General features: G+C 35.2%; 1 protein-coding gene and 1 long non-coding RNA gene across 2 annotated transcripts in view; one reads left to right on the plus strand and one right to left on the minus strand.

Moving 5' to 3' along the window:
• Positions 1-8,068, plus strand: part of LOC138693317 (zinc finger protein 665-like) — a 41,005-nt gene extending 32,937 nt beyond the window's left edge. Inside the window, exon 5 of the mRNA XM_069817203.1 lies at positions 3,606-8,068. Coding sequence (XP_069673304.1) covers positions 3,606-5,532 — 1,927 coding nt within the window. The 3' untranslated portion in view covers positions 5,533-8,068. The remainder of the gene's footprint in view (positions 1-3,605) is intronic.
• A 4,901-nt stretch (positions 8,069-12,969) lies between these two features.
• Positions 12,970-16,537, minus strand: LOC138693292 (uncharacterized). Its single transcript, XR_011330273.1, has 5 exons — positions 16,355-16,537; positions 14,726-14,834; positions 14,427-14,632; positions 14,267-14,345; positions 12,970-13,188 (listed from the first exon to the last, which is right to left on the minus strand). It is a non-coding gene; the product is annotated as an uncharacterized lncRNA (long non-coding RNA).
• Between the last annotated feature and the right edge of the window lie 886 nt (positions 16,538-17,423).

Consider the following 17,423-nt stretch of genomic DNA (forward strand, 5'->3'; position numbering starts at 1 on the left):
ATTAAGGGTGTTTCAGAATAAGGTTCTTAGAAAAATATTTAGGACTAAAAGGGATGAAGTTACAGGAGAATGGACAAAGTTACACAATGCAGAACTGCACGCATTGTATTCTTCACCTGACATAATTAGGAACATTAAATCCAGACGTTTGAGATGGACAGGGCATGCAGGACGTATGGGTGAATCCCAAATGTATATAGAGTGTTAGTTGGGAGGCCGGAGGGAAAAAGACCTTTGGAGGGCCGAGACGTAGATGGGAGGATAATATTAAATTGGGATTTGAGGGAGGTGGGATATGATGATGGAGACTGGATAAATCTTGCACAGGATAGGGACTGATGGCAGGCTTATGTGAGGGCGGCAATGAACGTCCGGGTTCCTTAAAAGCCAATTGTAAGTAAGTAAATAAGGTTATTGTTAGCGAATCACTAAGAACTAAATTTAAGTGATGGATGCACAGTGCATATACATTGCCTTGGGAAGAAGTGCCCAAACATCATTTATGTGACCACTCTTATTTGCAGTGCCATCATATCCCTGTTCAGCTAATTTGTCCATATGATGAAGAATGGCTGGAGCGGAGAAAAATTCTCTCTGGCACCGGAACTCGAACCTGCGTTTCCAGCTTTATGTGCTGATGCTTTATCCAATAAGCCACATCGGATTTCAGTTCCCATCCCAGATTGAATCCTCTCAGTATAAGTTCCACCTCTTGGTTTCCCTTTAGTGGCCAACCCTCATGCACTGTGTTACAGATGTATGACAGTGACACAGTGTCCAACATACACTGTGCAGTTAGAGCTGAAAACCCTAGTTCCAGTCCCGGTGCCAGAGAGAGTTTTTCTTTGCTCCATCCAGCCTTCATCATATGGTAATGCAGAATTCCTGCACGAAAATATCATATGTGCTTCGATACATCACAATAACTTAATTTGTCCGTGTAAAGTCTCAATTTTTCACAAGTTTGAAGGACAGTTCTGCACAAAACTTGGGAGACATCTTGAACTGGCAAGAAAGAAATAAAATTCTCTCTGAATAAATTATTATCATCACTGTTTTGCACACATCTGACACAAAGTGAGAACTGTTCCTGTCCTGATATATCCAAGGTGTGATCCCCCAAAATAGCGAAACATTCTGCACTATATCTATTGAATTTACAAGTTGCTTTTGTATCAGTTGTCCACAAGCACTTATTATTGTATTCTGAATATCAGGGCTTATGTAAGATGCTTTACACCAACAGATTGTAATATGTTTTCTCAAAACTTTATCTGTGGTGGGATCGGAACCGAAGAAGTGCACGGAATTTCCCATCTTTATGCTATCACGAAAGTGATAGGGCCACTGTCATTGTCTCCTCAGAGTGGAAGCTCATTTTCCCCACACAATATAATAAAGTCTAATATTGGTTTGAAAACAGCCTTTTTTTTTTCTGCTGTTCTTTTTTTGTCCAACTGTCACATCGTCAGTTTCCCCACTATTCACTTTTAAGAAATTATATGGTGCAATTACTGGTGATTTGTGGTACTTGAAGTTTGCATGGCTTTAAAATTTTTCTACGATATTTTTCCATTTTCTAAATGGTGATATAATCAGTGATCCCCTCTTGTGGTGGGTACCCTTTCCTACGCACCCAGAAAAAGAAAACTCACTGTACTTGCAATATGCTCCATCATTGTCTTTGGAATAAGCAAGCCACTCCCATTTCTGTAGCCAATTCAATTGAAACTTTAGTTTCCTGCCTTGCACTTTGCTTAATGTTTCATCAGATACCCCTCAACACATTGGCTTTTAATTCACGTGTATTCGGACTGGCACTGCTTTACTGAATACATTAGAAGACACTGAACCTGTAGCAATACCGGTACTTGAAGATTTATAGGTTTTTTATTTTCAGTAACACTTGTATTCGGAGAACGTGGTATTCGTGCTCATTCGTGGAGGTTATGTGTAGAACCAGTGAACACGCATTATCTTTTGTGAACTCAGACTGTAATTATTCAAAATTGGCAGAGGTCATTAAAAAAATATCTATTGTTGAACTGGATAATTTTCTCTTCATTAGATTATGTCTCAGGTGATTCACCAGCAAAAATTACTTGGATCGCTCAAAACACAGCTACACATATACAGGAAAAACATTTGTGAAACGCGAAGAAAGAAACGGAAGTTAATAAATGATAAAAGTACAGTCGCCAAGCTCAATACGTAGTATATATGCAAACATTAGATAGTTGCTCACCACTAGGATCGCTAATATCGCCTTATTACAGGCAATGCAAAATAGTACCATCACAGTCTATTGTTTCTAGCACCCTCAAAACTCAAGCATCGTGACTGTATATAGTAGACTCTGGTGAAAGTACGTTGTTGGTGTGTGTTCACAAAGTCGCTAAGGTTATATTATAATAATAATAATAATAATAATAATAATAATAATAATAATAATAATAATAATAATAGTTTATTTTAACTGGCAGAGTCAAGGTTATTCGGCCTTCTCTTCCATTCAACCAGTATGATAGAAAATTACTACATTGCTATGAATATAACATAATTAATACAATACAATACAAACAATACAATACTACAATACAATATAATACAATGACAATTCTTTTTATCTTCATAACAACAATAAAATAATTATGTAATAATAATAATAATAATAATAATAATAATAATAATAATAATACCGGTAATAATAATAGTCATTACTATATTAAATTAAATTATTAAACTGGATCACAATTATAACTTCAATTTGACTGCGCCCATAAGAAATCATTTAGCCTTTTCTTGAAAGTGGTTAGTGTCTGGCAGCCCCTAATCTTCTGAGGTAGAGAATTCCATTATATAGAACTGCAATGCATGTAATCGATTAGTCTTTGGTTTTGAAAATTTAATAAAAGTGAAATTTGAGAGTTTATGAAAGATTCATATTAACCTTATTTTGGCTCTGAGAAAAACACTGTTGAATGTTTATTATTTTATTAAAATTTTCGGGGACATTTCGGGGGGGATTCGGACCCCTGGGTGGGGGTCTTCGGTCTGATTACATACATTTCATTAATCACTTTTCATATCATAGATCCTTATTCTAAACAAAAATAAAACATTGAGACAAACACAAATGTAGTAGCCATCCCTCTTAACTCAAATGCGTCAGAAGTAGATTACTGTAATGATTTCGATGTAAGAATTGATAGATTTTTAACACTGTTTATAGTCCGCAGCTGTGGAGTAACAGCACGTCTGACTATGAAACTAACAGCCACGGGTTCAAATCCTGGTTGGGAAAACTTATCAAATTTAGGTTTATTCCGGGGTTTTCCCTCAACCAATTAAGAGCAAATGCTGGGTAACTTTCGGCACTGGACTCTTTAATCATCTCGCTAGCATTATCACCGTCATCTCACTCAGATATTATATAAAACTATATGTGAGAATTTACTTGGCTAGAATTGTATACATCCAAATTCTTTTCACCATTACTTACTAGTTGCTAAGTTTGTGTGTGTGTGTTGGATTCAGTTTTGTTTTTGGTGATTTATTCTGCTTTAGTCTTTATTGCTAGAACTAGGAACAGATTTTCTTCACAGCATTGGAGTACCAGCTTCCTGCCACAGTATTACGGAAGATGAGTGCCTGGAGACAGGTGACACGACATTCAAATGTGATGTTTGTCCTAAGGCGAGGCTCAAAAGCGATGCTCTTTTACACACGTGGAAGAGCCCGTTCATTTGTCATGTTTGTGGAAAAGATTGTTCGCATAGAAAAGATTGTTCGCAGAAAGATCGTCTCAAAAGACACGGACGCGTACACACATGGGAGAAGTCAGTGAGTTCTGATTTCTGTGGAAACAAATTTTCTAAATCCAACGAACTGAAAAGATATTCACATGTGCAGACGGACGAGATGCCATTCGATTGTGATATATGTGCAAAGACATTTTCAAAATCTCGTAATCTAAAACGACATACACTCGTACACACGGGGGAGAAGGCATTCTGTTGTGATATATGTGGAAAGAAATTTTCGCAGTCAGGTAGTCTAAAAAAGCATGCAGTCATACACACAGGGGAGAAGGCATTCAGTTGTGACATATGTGGAAAGAAATTTACGGAATGTGGTAGTGTAAAAAAGCATGCAGTCGTACACACAGGGAAGAAGGCATTCAGTTGTGACATATGTGGAAAGAAATTTTCGGAATCTTGTAGTCTAAAAAAGCATGCACTCGTACACACTGGGGAGAAACCATTTAGATGTCACATATGTGGAAAGAAATTTTCCCAGTCTATTAATCTAAAAAACCATGCACTCGTACACACAGGGGAGAAAGCTTTTATTTGTGAAATATGTGGAAAGAAATTTTCGCAATCAGGTACTCTAAAAAAGCATGCAGTCGTACACACAGGGGAGAAGGCGTTCATTTGTGACATATGTGGAAATAAATTTTCTCACTCTGTTAATCTAAAAAAACATGCAGTCGTACACACAGGGGAGAAGGCATTCAGTTGTGACATATGTGGAAAGAAATTTTCGCAATCCGGTAGTCTAAAAAAGCATACACTCGTACACACAGGGGAGAAGGCATTCAGTTGTGACATATGTGGAAAGAAATTTTCAGAATCTGGTAGTCTAAAAAAGCATGCACTCGTACACACGGGGGAGAAACCATTCAGCTGTGATTTATGTGGAAAGAAATTTTCCCAGTCTGGTGGTTTAAAAAGGCATACACTCGTGCACACAGGGCAGAAGACTTTCAGTTGTGAAATATGTGGAAAGAAGTTTTCGGAATCTGATAGTCTAAAAAAGCATGCAGTCGTACACACAGGGGAGAAGGCATTCAGTTGTGATATATGTGGAAAAAAATTTTCGCAATCCTGTAATCTAAAAATGCATGCACTCGTACACACAGGTGAGAAGACATTCAGTTGTGATATATGTGGAAAGAAATTTTCGCAGTCAGGTAGTCTAAAAACGCATGTACTCGTACACACAGGGGAGAAGGCATTCAGTTGTGACATATGTGGAAAGAAATTTTCGCAATCTGGTAATCTAAAGAAACATGCACTAGTGCACAAGGGGGTGAAACCATTCAGTTGTGAATTATGTGGAAAGAAATTTTCGGAATCTGATGGTCTAAAAAAGCATGCAGTTGTACATACAGGAGTGAAGGCATTCAATTGTAATATATGTGGAAAGAAATTTTCGCAATCTTGTAATCTAAAAATGCATGCACTCGTACACACAGGGGAGAAAGCATTCAGTTGTGATATATGTGGAAAGACATTTTCGCAATCAGGTAGTCTAAAAACGCATGCACTCGTACACACAGGGGAGAAGGCATTCAGTTGTGACATATGTGGAAAGATATTTTCGCAATCTGGTAATCTGAAAAGGCATACACTCTTACACAAGGGGGAGAAACTATTCAGTTGTGGTTTATGTGGAAAGAAATTTTCCCAGTTTGGTAATTTAAAAAAGCATGCACTCGTACACAGAGCTGAAGGCTTTCAGTTGTGAAATATGTGGAAAGAAATTTTCGGAATCTGGCATTTTAAAAAGCTTGTACTTTCAACACGCAGGAGAGAAGCCATTCATTTGAGAATAAGTGGAAAGAAATTTTCGAAATTTGGTAATCTAAAAAGCATGCTTTCTTACACAAGTGAGTTCAGTTTCGAGTTTTCGCGAATTCTTGAAAAGCATGTAAGCACATGTGGCGATATTTATGAGGGACTAAGAAAACTGATGCATTGACTGTTATTATTACTATTTAATACGAGAAAAATTCGTACCGGCACCGGGAATCGAAGCCAGGACCTCTCAGCTCTGCCGGTACGAATTTTTCTCGTATTAAATAGTAATAATACATATTGGCTACTCCATAGTAGCCGTGTAATATTCAATGAGGTGGGCGAGACCTTATACAAAATGAATATGTGATGTATTGACTGATATGTTCGGGTTTTATCAGACAGTAGATCTGACTTGACGATATGTGTCAGAGGAAGAGCAATTGTTTATATACATCTTAAGTCTGATTAGTGAAATATGTTAATAGTCAGCGATGTATGCATGGAGTGGGAAATAAAGTGGCCACTCTGCTTATGGAAGGCAATATAAAAGTTCTAAAAATTCTTGTGTGTATGATACAAAGCGTCAAGAAGTTAATGGAAGAGGGATTTGGTAACAGTAGTGAATATACTGGAGAATTAGTAGTAGAAACAACAAAGTGTATCGAAACACCAAGTGCCAGATGCGCTGTATAAATGCTGTTGAAGTCTTGTAAAAGTTGAAAATAAAGATCACTCATCTCCAGCATCCTAGCCGGAATTTTAATACACAACATAGAACAGACACACATTCTAAACAAGGACAACAGCACACACGCAGACAGCATCATTTACTGACACACTATATAATACAAAGAAAACGAAAGGCAGATTGAAAACCTACACAAAATCATATGAAGATATCATCACAAAAACAACCTTTGTGAAAATTGCTATTTTTCAGGAAAACAATAAAAAATAAAAAAAATATAACACATGTCAGCTATTTCCGTTCAACAGGTGTTTTATCCTTGTGACTATTGCACTTGAGACAGGCCATTTTTTCAATCTATAAACATTTAAAATAGTAGGAATAAATAAGAATATACTGTATGAAGCTTTGACTTGAAATGATCATTATAGTTTAGTTCGCCTTAAGGAATGAAACACATTCTTAGTCTCTCATTTTAATTTCTTGTGGGTGGATTTACAGCCCTCTTGCATAGGACGTCTGAAAATAAAGTGAAACAACGACGACATAAGGCCCGTAACACACTTGCAGAGTTTTCGCCAGCGAGAAATGTGTTGCGAGAAAATTAAAAAATTGATAACATGGATTCAAATGGACGTCCACACACTGGAAGAGATTCTCGCTCAAGGCAAAAACCTCGCGCGAGTTTCTCGCTGGAATCGGTAGCTTAGGGAATTTTCTTGACACATTTATCAAAGATGTTTGACATTTATACTCTTTATGACGATTGAATGTATAAAAAGATATCACAGGTGGCGATGAATTGTATTGTTTTTATTTGAAAATGAGGAAAGATGGCTGATAATTGCAGTCAGAAACTTATCAAACTTGTACGATGTCACCCATAGGCCTATTTATATGATACACGGGATGAAAACTATAAAAACACGAAGCTTAAAGAAGAAATCTGGAGATAAATATCAGATTGTCTGAAAATAAATAGGGCTATATTTTATTTTGATGAGATTTAATAGTATTGATTAAACATTTGAAATAACGTATCTATATGTCTTAACAGTTTACATAATTTTAATCACAACATAGCAAAGAATCCTCTATCATATCATGAATGGCAAAAAACTGTGGTCAATTCAACCTGAAATAACGCCTAAACGTATCATCATTCAAATCGAAACCAGTGTCCAAAACTCGCCCTTATTTTCGTAAGATACAATGTGATTTTCAGATATTTCTGGCTTTAATTTTAGGCCTACTTTTTCTTTTCATTAACAAAATATGTTCATGTAACTCCATTTCCTCAACACCTGGTTACTCAGATTCAACATAGCGTTCGTACAGAGCCTTCTTTAGTTACAAGCCAGGGCATCGGTAGGTTTGGCAACGCAGAGTGGAGGCGGGAGATTTTAGAGTGATATTGTGTTTGCTCATTGCTTTCGTTATACGTAACGCGTATTTTTTTCAATATTACTTCATGCACAAAGGTAAGATCAAGATTCAGAGTAGTGGTGTAAATTATTACGGGTTCGAAAATAGTGTTTTATTGTAATCAATTAGCTATATTTCAGAATACGGCGTAAGTAGGCTACTTACATACAAAGGCTGCCACTTAAAATAATTACAAAAAACATGTTTTTATTGATGGTACGAAGATAAATAAATAAATAAAAAAGATATTCCTTGCACCGAAAATAATAAAATCAATAATGCAATAAAGACGTAAGTTCCTACGCAGTATTCTTAAGTTCCATTCAGTTAACAAATTTGTGGCTAGCAAATTGACAATGTTTTGCGACTTAATGGTGTTATCTGTGAAAGGTTTAGGATATATTTTAATATTATCTTATGCGATTATCTATCGTGTTTTTCTACAAATATTTCAGATGCCTAGAAAGTGCTGTGTGCCTATGTGTCGTAGCAACTACACTTATAATTAAAAAAAAATAAAAAATAAAAACATAAGAACTTACTTGTTTTTTTATTGATGGTACAGGGGAAAATAAATAAATACTTAAAGAAATGTTACTTGTACCAAAAATAAATAGAATAATGACGTACTTTCGCAATACCCTATTCCAATCAATTAACCATTATGTGGCTAGTAAATTCACAATGTTTTGCCGCTTAATGTTGTTTCACCTCTGACATGAAAGGTGTAGGATATCACATGCATTTTAATTTCATGTGATTATGTCGTGCTTTTCTATAAATATTTCAGATGTCCAGGAAGCCAGTTTTAGTTTGAACCTGACCAGTCACCATAACAATACTGTTATCCTAAATTACATGTTATAAAATTTTTTTAAATAAATATAACTACAGAAAACAAGCTAAGAATGTGAATTATGCAAATAGGCCTAAAATAAAATGTAAACAGAAGAAACTATTGACATTCCTATTATAATAAAAGTATGAGGATGTAAATACAGTTAAGCCAAGTAAAACAATCTATGAAAAAATGAAAACACATCCCTTCAACATAATACGTAACAAAATGCAACATTATCTATTAAGTACATGTATGTATCAATTAGCGTAAACTCAGTCGACTTTAAATCCTGTAAATACCAAGTGGGTGAATGTAGAGTATCCAACGCCCACTGAACGAATATTTCATTTTTATCACTGCCAATGTTGCGCTATAATCGTATATGCAAGGTAGGCTATAACAAAAACCTAAACTAACCAAACTTCTTTTTTATGTTTAATATTGGTCGACCAGCAAACTTGCTATACAGACCACTGTTAAATGATGGAATATCACATGCAGAATATCATGCTGAGGTTGGCTCTAAATGCTCCTCTAATTAAGTTAAATTAATTGATTAAACATTTTTGTGAATTATGTGAACAAAAATATGATGATTTTCTGTGTTAAATTTATGAAGAGTCGTCAGTATCACTAAGAAGGATGTCTTGAGGGAGTTTCCTTTTAAGTCGAGATGGCTGACAAGATCTTGCTCCAGTGTTATATGTCACAGCTCCAGGAACACCAGGAAGTTTGTTGAAGAAAGATTTTGACATTGAATGGATGTACTGTTTTAGTGGAAGAATTCCCAATTCTTGTTGCAGTTGTTGATTTCTTACAAACCAGGGGGCATTTGTTGCAGTACGCAGGAACTTGTTCTGGAGAACTTGTAGGCGATGCATGTGTGTCTTATTTGCTGTCCCCCACACTGGCGCTGGATAAGTTAAAAGAGGTCGTACAAGCGAGGTGTAGAGTAGCATTGAACAGTCCAATCCAATTTGTGAACGTCTATTAACCAAAGGGTATAATTTTCGAATTCTAGAAGAGGTTAGTGTAACAATGCGAGTTATATGGGCATTCCATGTAAGTTTCGTGTCTAATAATAATCCCAAATATTGGGCAGCTTCTTGACTAGAGAGCCATGTAACTTGTTCATTTAGAAGGACCAAAGGAGGTGGATTATGAATAGGCCTTAAAGAGAAGATTTTAGCTTCTGTCTTGGTAATGTTGAGTAGTAATCTCCAGTCAGAGAACCATTTAGACAGTTCCTGTAAGGATGTCTGAAGAGTGCTGATTGCAGTATTTAGGTTACTATGAGAATAAAAGAGAACTGTATCGTCAGCATACATAGCTATGTGTGACGGTTGTAAACATGGAATGTCATATGTGAAGATATTGAAGAGAAGTGGTGACAGTATAGATCCTTGTGGTACTCCGGCTAAAACTGGACGAAGCATTGATTTAATGCCATCTATACGTACTGAGAACTGACGATCAGATAAAAAACTTTTCACGATGCGTGTGAGATAGTCAGGAAAACCAATTCTATATAATTTTAGCATTAGACCATCATGCCAAACAGTATCAAATGCTTGGGCAATATCCAGAAACACAGTGGCAGTATACTGTCTTTCTTCAAAGCCTTTTATAATGGATTCAGTGACTCTTTGCAGTTGGTGTGTTATAGAATGTTTTGGACGAAAGCCAAACTGAAAATCTGGTATTATCTTGTTTTGGAACGTAAATTTACAAATGCGATGATGAATAACCTTCTCAAACAATTTCGATAGCGTGGGCAGTAAGCTAATAGGTCGATAATTTGATGGCAAGTGCTTAGGTTTTTTAGGCTTATGAAAAACAATGATTTCAGCAAGCTTCCAGGCTCTAGGAAAGTACCCAATTAAAAGGGCAGCATTGAAAATTATCGTCAAGTAAGTAAGAGCTTTGTTGGTGAGCTTCTTTAGTACAATGTTGGGTATAAGATCATGGCCTGGAGATTTTTTATTTGGAAGCCTTTGAATGAAGTGAGACAATTCTTGTGGAGTAGTATAGGAAATTTTCTCTGGCACAGTCTGTTTATTAATATTTTCTATAAGTTCTTTTTCTAATTCAGAGGTAGTCTGTTCATTTTCATTCTCGTTTGGGGTGAATACATGTTGATAATGAGATGCAAGCAAGTTACATTTCGACTCTGTGTCTGTGGCTATTTGAGAGTCTAACTGAAGTGTCGGGATGACTGTTGGCTCGTGTAGAATACGCTTTGTAGCATACCAAAGATAGAGATGATAAGTAAGACTGATATGACTGCAGGCGATGTTGTTCAAGATTTGTCTTGACTAATCATATGAGATAATTCAGCTTCTTCCACTGCTATGGTTGCCTCTCTCGTTGCCATTGTCTACGAATACGATGTTTTTCCTTAATTAATTGGAGTATGGAAAATGGTAAGTAGTAGCACATTAATGGCCGCTTGGAGTACACTGTAGAATAATTTACACATGAGCATATTGTGTCCGTAAAATGTTGAACATCATTGTCAATATCTGTTGCTGTTAGTGGATGATATTCTGTGATTAACATTGAGTCTAGAGTCAACTGAAATTTATCCCAATCAACAAAAACATTAATAAGGCGTTGCACTTTAGGTGTTACATTAGGAGATAATTGGAAAGTAATCAACACTGGACAATGATCTGAATCAAGTGCTGTTAATGATGCAATATAAGTTAACTAACCAAACCTAACCTGTCAAAGAAGCAACAAGTTATACTAAATATATGTAAAATTGGCCTATGTCTCTATAGTGGGTGGGACATAAGTAACATTGACCAAACCAACAAAGTGATTATATGCATCTACAAATTATAGATAGTTCTGACGTATAGCAGGCATTCCGAATCTTCAACAAAACTGCAACATTTATGGGGTCACAAAACAGCTGTTTACAATGACTGAAAACCAACGGCGTAACTTTATTGATATAGCAGGCGAGACCCAACAATTTGACTAGAATTCTGATACACACAAACCACAAATAAGAATATAAAGATGTGGTTATACAATATTTAATATTAATAGAATAGTCAATTACTCTGTCATCTACAACCGTAAAAATTCCCAGAGACTGCAACCATTTTATATTCATTTATTGGCTTGTTTTTTATCACCAACATGCATTTAGTTTATAATACATCAACAATTAACGTTTGGTACGACCGCAAACATAATTCAATCGACACACACTTATATTGTAACATTAATTTACATTGAAAATCGGCATTAGCACAAACACGTGTACTGTACGGTCAGCCTCCGGGTGACAGTTAATTACAGTGTTGCCGGCGTATGGCCCCGGCTTGTAACTAAAGAAGGCTCTGGTTCGTACCAATGATCGTTGGTTCGTGCATTATTTTTTTAAGTACGACAGTATACGTAAATACATAACCTATAATATTTCCCCCAACGAGTCATTACTATAATCAGATAAATGCTTTCTGCATGAAGGCAGTGCATAGATGATCATAGCGAGGTGTGATCTGTGATAGCAAGAACTCGCCAAGTGTGTGGAGGAAGGCTCTTCGCCTCTTTCTCGCTAGCGAAAACGCTTCATGTGTGTTACGGGCCTAACTCGAAGAGCTCCAACTATCTTGGCACAACATATAGTGACGTACTAAAAAATCCAAGATGGCCGTACTTCAGTCTTACCAACTTTGAACTAATATTAATTCTTTTCAATAAATTGAACAAATTGTCAGTGGAGAGCATTTAAAAATTGTGGATCAGAATAAAACAAACTCTGAAAAAAAGTAAAACAATTTATGCCACGAAAGATGGTATTATGTGCCGTAAATAAAATTTGAAGAACAATTTAAATGGTCATGTCTTAAAAAAAATTATTCTTAAAAACTACATTACATTCATCACTATTATTTTCCATTTCTTTTGCTGCACATATTCCTCTTTAATAGATATAGATACGCATGTATAAATATAATTAAAAAGTACAATGAGAAAAGTGAAATTTTATTTTTAACTAACCAAGTAGGCCTAATGAAAATTTAAAAATCATACTTACTTTTCACGACCAATCTCTATTCAAAAAAAAAAATAAATTTTAATTTTGTATAATAAGGATTTGTTTCAACCAAATGAAAGGACAACTTAAGTATTTTTATTATTTCAGGATTAATGGAGAAGGGTGATGTAATTATATATATATATATATATATATATATATATATTATATTGTTGTATAACATTATGGAATGCTGACAAGTTGATGTATTGAATCAGCATTACACAATTCTAATATCCCGACTTTTGCCTCAGGACTAAGAGAATACTTCGACAAAGGACAGATTGCAAATAACTTTATTTTATATCTTCATTATACAAATTTAACATAAAGCACAGTTAGGCAACAACAATACACAATGAACAATCAACTGTATTATTTTCTGTGTAACAGCACACTTACTTTATTTTTCTGAAAAATACAAAGTGATATAAAAAGAAAATAACTATGGTTTTGGATAGACATATTATGTTTGCTCCAGCATTTGCATCAGCCATAATTCTTAAAGTAGTCATTATATTATCAAATTTCCAGACGTCCTCTTCCTTAACCAACCTCTTGATAATGTTTGGTGGCATCATGGGATCCTTTGAGACTAAAAGAAAGACAGAATTTGATTTAACACAGAAATTGTCAATGTTGAAAGAGGATCTGTGCATGTTTAATATAAGAAAGTAATTACACATAGCCCCATTTAACAATAACTGAATTAATTTTTAGTATAATTATAGTGGACTTATGGTGACAATACTGGACTGGACAATTAATCATGTAAATATCAGTAGAAAAGGGGGGTGGGGAATTAAAACTAAAATAAAAAATATATTATGTTGTACACAGAATGAAAATTAATACTGCATAAATAACATTGTACCGGTATCTAAAATATGACATCAGGCTTTGAAACAGAAATGTTGAAAATAAGCCAAACTTTCAGTGCATTCTAGCTCAAGGATCTGGCAAGTTTTGTAGCAAAATACCACCCTCACAGAATCCTTTGCTTTTGAAGGTACACAAATCTAACTATATCATATTTCGTGAAAAAAATAGTGGTACTGATATAAGACATCATATTATCAGACACTTTCACTTTCCTCTGAATTAATGGTGGCCTCTGATATGCCTGTCTAGCTGGAAGTCATTGTGCAAAATGTTAAACCTCATGGCATGGATGTCGGAGAGGTTGTGTATCTGAGAGACCAACGAAATAAGCCTCACTGGCTTCTTGGAACATCATGATAGCTAATCCCTGGAAGGGAAACTCTATCGTTAAGTCCTAAGCAACAGAAAAAACACAACTTGAATTTATCAATGATGAGATCGTCTAGCATCCTTGTATTTGAATGTACAGCACTCTATCTGTAGACATATCATATTTTGTTAAAAAAATAGTGGGTTTTGATATGAGGTGTCTGATCATCAGAGATATTTTCACTTTTCTTAAATTAGCGGTGGCCTCTGATGCACCTGTCCTGCTGTATGTCGTGCAAAATGGTAACCCTCATGGCCTGGATGGTGGAGAGGTTGGTGTATCGAAAACCAGCCTCCTATGACACACCTTGGGCAATGATTGTGTTGATAAATTGGTCTACACAACTCGCTTCATATGGCTGAATGACAAACAATTAACCACCATTGGGGGGGGGGGGGGAAATTACTTATGAATTACTTACATTTAGAGAATCACCTTTCCAAGTATCGTTTATTCCTGTTTGCATTGTCTGGCAATGGTAACCCCAGTCTCAGTCATGTCTACAAAATTCACATTTAAACATAAATAATGCAATTTAACATCACAGTTCATTACTCAGATTCTACAGAAATTATATTTACCATTAACTGATCTCGTCTCCTTTCGTTGTGGGTTTGTATTCTGCAATTTTATTGTGGTAGAAAGCATTATCCATAACAATAATCGAAGGACCTAAATTTCTCAACCCAACAATAAGCTACCTTTCCACCCACTTCTGGATTGTATTCATGGCACCATAGTAATCTTGGCCAGTCTTCAAATTAGATGCAAAAAGTTAAATCTGCATCTATAAAAGAGACAAGATATTTAGATTCTAGATAGAACACATAATAAAAGTTACTACACTATACATAGTTTAATAGTATTGTAGTTATATTACCAGGTTCCAGCTTGTACAATGACCAGTCTTCCTTCCACAGCAGGTCGATGCATAACTCCTTGAACCTTACCACCAACGATACTGGTTTGCTCCATGAATGTGTTGCAGTCTATGAAATATACATGGAATTAATAATGTTACAACATTTATACCCTTTACTATCTTAAAATATTGTAATAAAGCCTGCCATTCATAAAAATCCACGTTTCATCCAGAAAAACAACAGACTTTGGACCCTCACTTTTCGTATTTATCACATATTCTCTTAAAATTAATATTTTTACTTTCTCTTACTAATGTGAGATTGCTCTCTTTTTTCAATTTAAACTACATTTCCTTCAAAACTGTCCTTAATGACGAACGTGATCCTTCAAATGAAGTATGTAATCATAGTTTCCTGTTACATGGCCCAGTACCAGCATAGCTGTTACTCTTTTTCCTGAACAGGAATGAAAATAGTACCGGTAGTGGTAAATAAGAAGTAATTATAAGAGTAAAGTCTACAGTCTTTTAACTTATTAAAAAAAAAAAAATGTTACTGCCATAATTTTCTTCATCTCGATTCGGTCTATCATATACAAATCTTGCAATTACTTCCTTGGAAAAATTATCTGATGCCAGTTATAGATTGTGGATATTTCTTGTTTTTCCCTGGTGTAGACAGCATATGCCTCTTTTCAGATTTGGTAATAATTATTTCTACTGCATTCTATGAATGCTGTGATAAAAGTATGGAGATTATATATTTTATTTACAGTATTTACTTACAAATGGCTTTTAAGGAACCCAGAGGTTTTTGCTGTCCTCACATAAGCCCACCATTCGTCCCTATCCTGAACAGTATTAATCCAGTCCCTAGCATCATATTCCACCTCCCTCAAAATATTATCCTCCCATCTACGTCTCGGCCTCTCCAAAGGTTTTCAAACTAACTCTATATGCATTTATGGACTCACTCATTCGTGCTACATACCCTGCCCACATCAAACGTCTGGATTTAATAATGTTAGGTGAAGACTATAATGCTTGCAATTGTGCGTTGTGTAACTTTCTCCATTTTCCTGTAACTTCATCCCTCTTAGTCCCAAATATTTTCCTAAGAACCTTACACTCTAACACCCTTAATCTCTGTTCCCCTCTCAAAGTGAGAGTCCAATTTAATGCTTTTTATACATACATGCCTGTGGTGTAACAATATCTGGAACAAGTAAACATATAATATGCTCCTTTTTAATTATTCCTATAGCCTTAAAGATTATGGTAATACATTGAAGTACTTGGGACAATAATAAAAATATTCTTCTGCGTTATTGAATACGTATTTTTTTTTTACTTAATTTCTAACACGAATATTTTTATACATACGAAAGTTTATCAGTGATGGGATTTTACTTTATTTGGGACTTGTATTTCTAAGTAAGCTTAAATTTTTTCAAAATTCAGTTGCATGTAAACTCAACCACATGCACTAGTTTATCATGAAGTTGCATTAGATTAGGTTACAGAAAAGTCTTCGTATGTTAAATTATGTGTAAATATTTTTTGACACACTATCATGGATGCATCCTTATGGAATAAGATCTGTACTGATCCCGTCAAATATCCATAAAAACAGGTAGGCCTACTTACAAGGGATTTGCAATTCTTGCCATTAGAACCGCTTTGGTTTGACAGATATCTTCATATTCTGCTTCAGCCTTCAATTGTCTGTACATATTAACCACTGCTTATTGTAAGCTGCTCTGTAACGAAAGTATTTTCTTTCTTGATGTAGGCCTATAAGTTCTTCAGACTCTTTCCTTCTGGACATGTTATAACGGTAATTTCCTAGAAGACGGGCAAAATCCAACATGGCTGACGAAAACTGCCAAAGACGTTCTGCCAACTATGAAGTCCAAATGTCACCAAACATCGCAAAATCAAAGATGAAAAATCAAATATATATTCATATTTTTAAAGAAGAACAAGCCCTCCAAAAAAAATGAAAATATATTTAATTTTTCGCCTTTGATTTTTTTTGAGTTTCGTGGCATTCGAACTTCATAGTTGGTAGTACTTTTCTGGCAGTTTTCGTCCGCACTTTACCCCCAAAAATCACTAAAACACAAAACATAATAATTTATTACCTTATTAAATAAAATTCAATTCTCATTGACGTCTTCAATGACAACCACTTCACTTCCAGTATATGACACAGGCTTTAAGGCAATCTAACCTTAAACCATGCAGGCAACAAGGAATTAAACCAACACTTTGTCGTACAGTCAACTGTGCGTAAATAAACCACGTGTTTACACTAAATGAAATTCTCTTTGAACACTTATTACACCTTAACATCTACAGAAAATTCAGTAAATAGTTCTTCTAAACCACAGAAAAACAGTTTTCTCCTCAACATTCAACACAATCCTTATTCACCAGCGAAAGAACTAAATCAAAATTGTCACAAAATTTAATACATGATTTCAGAACACGGATTCCTTCCTTTCCCTCTTACTTCAAAATTCCAACCTTGTGCACACAAAATAAATTATTGACACTGAAAAGTGACTTTTCGTAAGCATGATGATGCGCATTCGACAAATGCAGACAAATCTACAATGTAACATCACTCACGTCAAACAACCAGGAACTGACGTCATTATCCATTCAAAATTAATGAAAATTCTAGAACAAATGACAACTATAACCAATCAAA

This window comes from Periplaneta americana, chromosome 17, assembly GCF_040183065.1.
Source record: "Periplaneta americana isolate PAMFEO1 chromosome 17, P.americana_PAMFEO1_priV1, whole genome shotgun sequence".
NCBI classification, from domain to species: domain Eukaryota; kingdom Metazoa; phylum Arthropoda; class Insecta; order Blattodea; family Blattidae; genus Periplaneta; species Periplaneta americana.